This window comes from Mastomys coucha, unplaced genomic scaffold, assembly GCF_008632895.1.
Source record: "Mastomys coucha isolate ucsf_1 unplaced genomic scaffold, UCSF_Mcou_1 pScaffold7, whole genome shotgun sequence".
Lineage (NCBI taxonomy): Eukaryota > Metazoa > Chordata > Mammalia > Rodentia > Muridae > Mastomys > Mastomys coucha.
In genome coordinates, this window is record NW_022196913.1 from 31,630,116 (window position 1) to 31,634,530 (window position 4,415).

General features: G+C 31.4%; 1 protein-coding gene across 1 annotated transcript in view; it reads right to left on the minus strand.

The window, feature by feature from the left end:
- Positions 1 to 467: 467 nt before the first annotated feature.
- LOC116082649 (prolactin-8A6-like) overlaps positions 468 to 4,415 on the minus strand; it is a 12,356-nt gene continuing 8,408 nt past the window's right edge. The window contains exons 3-6 of the mRNA XM_031359509.1: positions 3,713 to 3,782; positions 2,819 to 2,926; positions 1,617 to 1,796; positions 468 to 656 (exon numbers count right to left, since the gene is read on the minus strand). Coding sequence (XP_031215369.1) covers positions 468 to 656; positions 1,617 to 1,796; positions 2,819 to 2,926; positions 3,713 to 3,782 — 547 coding nt within the window. The remainder of the gene's footprint in view (positions 657 to 1,616; positions 1,797 to 2,818; positions 2,927 to 3,712; positions 3,783 to 4,415) is intronic.

The following is a 4,415-nucleotide window of genomic DNA, read 5'->3' on the forward strand; positions in this document are numbered from 1 at the left end:
GTTAGATAACAATTGTATTGGATTGACTATGTTTTCCCTGTTAACATGGTTTCCTAAGGACAGCCTGAATGTTATGAAGTATTAAAAGTGTTATAATTCTGACTAGGATACATGCATCAATTAATGAGTTTTACACTTTGATTTTAGTAGTTTGACTTTCATTACTTTTTTGTGAAATAAATGTGACTATATTAAGTAAACTTTAACATTATTTGCTAGATTAACATATATTGTTGGTGATATATTTGATTGGGGCAACATAACTTTATTGGTATATATATTATATTCAATGAGCAAAAGAGGAGTAGACTTTTAGATGTGGACATTTCCAAAGAGAATGTTTTTATTTTTTTTTAAAAGAGAACCATTATATCCACACAAGCATTTGAAATGTATACAATTAAAAACAACTGCTCAGCAATGAACTGTTGAGAAGCATCTCCAAAGTAGACATGGTAAATATGCACTTAACAATCTTTCCCAGTTATGAGACACTTCAATAATCTGAGCTTAACTAAAATGTACTTTGTATCATGATCTATGCAGTAGGAAAGATTAAACATTGCCAAAAATTTATCATTTTTGCTACTTGATTTTAAGAATGAAAGATGTTCCCAGTGGGGAAATTCCTCCTTCATCTCTTCTGTAGGAAAGACCTAAAAAGCAAAATTATAATCAGTTACATGTTAATTACATTTTTAGTGTTCCTTTCTCCTTATTTCTTTGTGTCAAATCAGAGAAATACATTCAGAAATGTGATGCTTCCATCAAAGTTATGAGTTTTCATTTATCTAAGCCAAGAAACTCTTAAGCAGTTAGACTTTTAGAATGTGTTGTAAAGACTCATGTGCATCTCTTCTAATGATTAGTTAATTGCAGAGGAAGTATGTCATTTCAAAGCACAGGAAATGTAGACTAATGAAAGTGTTCATATCAGTTACTCATTAATGAAATTCCTACATGTCCTTTTATATGTATTTCTTGGAAGCTGATATCCACAAGTTTTCTACTAAATCCAACCTTCATGAGGTATATGTACAATAATCTCACAAGTGATTTGGATCAGATGGTGATTTAATATGTAGACCCAAGGGGTGACTGATATTGAAAGGCCAGAGCTCTTTTCATCCAACCAGGAAATGTGTCCTTTGACTGACTATGAGGAACATCTACGTTTTATTCTGATCTCTAGGGTGAAAAGAGATGAGAAGTATCTGAAAAGATTATGGAGAGCTATTAAAGCAGTGGTTCCCAAACTTTAATGCTGTGACCCTATAATATAGCTCCTCATCCTGTGGTAAACCCCAACCATAAAATTATATTCTTTCCCACTTAAGAACTCTAATTAATTAATTTTGCTAATTTAAGTAACTGTAATTTAAATATCTGATACGCAGGATATCAGTTATATAACCCTTGTGAAGGGATAATTTGAACATCAAAGGAATCATGACCAACAGGTTTAAAAACACCGTCTTATAAAAAGATTGTGAACAAGATCAGATATTTGTTTCACTCTAAGAAGAGAAGGTATTTCAGCATTGTTTTTCTTGTTGTTGTTAATTTTCACAACCCACTTATTTTATAAGTGAAAATAAGTAATGGGAAGTGCTTACCTTGGTAAATATCCACCTAAGGTCATCCAGGATTTGTCTGGTGGTTTCTTCGATCTCTTTGGCTTTTGAGAGGATTGTTTCAGGGACATCTGGCATGGCACTCAGTTCAATCACAAGATGAAATAGAGGGCTGGTCCAGGAACCCACAAAATTGATCAAAGTTTTTAAATATTCTGTGATCTGTTAGACACAATTGAAACATTGCATTATATAATTTAAGTTTAGCAGGTTTGGTATCTGTAATGTTCATGTAAAGAAGCTGAAGTGAAACATGTACTTATTATGTGTATATGACACATGTGTAGATATTATAAAGTTTGGAAGTATAATACTTAAACAATTGGTATAGTTTGTAAAAAATAAAATAAATTGTGGGGCTTGTCAATTAGCATTTTTTTGAGGTTAGGTTATCATATTTTGTTCTCCCTATGCAATTCTCACAGTTTCCTTTCCAGTGAGCTGTTTATTATTTGGTTATTTGTTCATCAATTTGTAAAATGGTTTTTGCTATACTCAATAGGGACCAATAAGGTTTATCTCATGATAGATAGAGGCAGGGGTAAGTGGTTATAATCATTTTCAATAAGAGATTCATGTACACCATGTATAGGGGAAGAACTATATCATATCCTAATGTAGAACTGCTATTATACAGAGACCTTCTCATCATGAGTTTGGGCATTTTTCATCCTAAGGAACATAAACTATTATCTCACAGGACTACTCTGTTCATTTGGTTTTCGGTTAAGGCATAGAGAATAATAGAGGGATGAAGAGATAGCTTAAAAAGGAACCAGGAAAGATTTGAATATCAAGAATGGAAATAGTATTCAGTCACATATAAAGCTATCACAGAGAACCATTTAGCAACATACAATGAATACAGTCACACTGTTGCCACTGATGGATAGTAAAATTACCTCAAAAAATCCACAAATACATACTAAGTAAAATCTGAGTGGTTGGTTATTCCTATAATACCATTCTCTAAATGGTGTATTTAAGCATTTACAACACTATTTTAGGTATTTGATTTTATTTATAATTTATCAATGTTATAATTAGATTATTTTCTATAGTTTATCTTCATTTATTACATGCATGATTACTGTATCTATCATAATACCTGTAATAACTGACAATACCACAAACCCAATGTATTGCTTATGGAGTCCTTTGGAAAATTCATGAAGGAAACTCACTTCAATATTCATCTGTACAGTTCCTCTATTTGTGGGTAGCGTGAGACGTGAATGACAGGAAGTTCTAGCTCTGACAACAGTCTTGTCCTGCCTAATCATTTGAGAACTCTGCAAATAAAACAAAAGACAGAGTTCAGAAACCATAAATAACTTCAAGACCATAGTTTTAATGCATTTTAGTGGATTTTTAAAATGTAACATAAAAATTCATAAAATACAGATATTAAGGAATTAAAAAACTCTTCTGTAATTTTGTGTATATGCATTGTACTTGAAATTTTATTGTTTTTTTCTTAACTTTTGAATATTTAACTCCTTCCTCATTTACTTGTTTTCTTTCTTCACTTTAAAAAGATGAGCTAAGGAAGGCAGACACTGAAAGGATTAAACTGTCGAAGAACTAAGTCATTTATTTATCAACATTGCTTACCATTTAAGTTCAAAGCCATAACACATATTTCTTAATCTTTTGACTTTTTTGTCAGTAACACAGACATTTCCTTACCCAGACAGTAGAATTATAAATTCTTAAATTAACACTAAAGAATATAGCTAGACCTGTTTATAATAGATTTAGAATGAAATTCTATCACAAAAATAAAATATTTTATAATCAATTCTGTGTAAATTCAAAGTACATGAATTATAAAACATATAAATTAATGTCATGCATTTAATTAATAATTGTATGATTAATAAATTACTTAATTTACTTAAATATATACTTTAGAGCACCTTTTTATTTCAAAAAATCAGCTAATTCATGAATGTGAAGGTAAAGAAGTCAATTAAGAACAGGAAACATAAATACTGTATAACACTTTCTCTTCTAAAGTACAATCATTGATATGAGGCTCATATTGGGAAGCAGCTGGAAGAAAGTAAGGTACTTACAAGAGCCAAAAATTCTCCAGATGAGAATTGGTTGTAATGCTGAGTCATGTTAAGGGGAGAAAAATAACATCTAGTCAACAAAAATATGATGACATATTTATTCCAAACAGAGACACATTCTTTTGATGCCCATCATATTGAAGGTTTTCCTGTTTCTATAGTTTCTTTTTTTCTGTCCTTGAGATATGACAATCACCCAAAGGGGGAATGGATCCATTTTACACTTTTATTCCTACCCTAATATTGGACATATTGTTATTACTGAAAATCTTTAAGCCATGATTCCTAGTATTTAAGGGATTCTTGAAAAGGGAGATTCTCTGTCTCTCTCTGTCTCTCTCTCTCTATTGCTCTCTCTCACTCTCTCATTCTCCCGCACTCTCTGTCTTCCTTCTTTTCTTTTGTTCCTTCTACCTTGCCTCCTCACATGTTTTATTTTATCTCTGTTACAAATATGTAGTTCACTGTAATGCATGTCTTTTACAGTATGTACCTGCAGTGACCAATAGAATTTCATGATCCTGAATGTATAAACAGGAAATGAAAGTTATTCCCCAAGCGCATTTTTGAAGTTTCTACCATAGTTACTTTTTTAGTAAAGTAGAGAAAATATATTAATATCATTAGACGCTATAAAATTTCATGACACTGCTCAATTGGCCCTGTTCTTGTTTCAGTAGTTGAGTTCATAAGCATCTTTTAC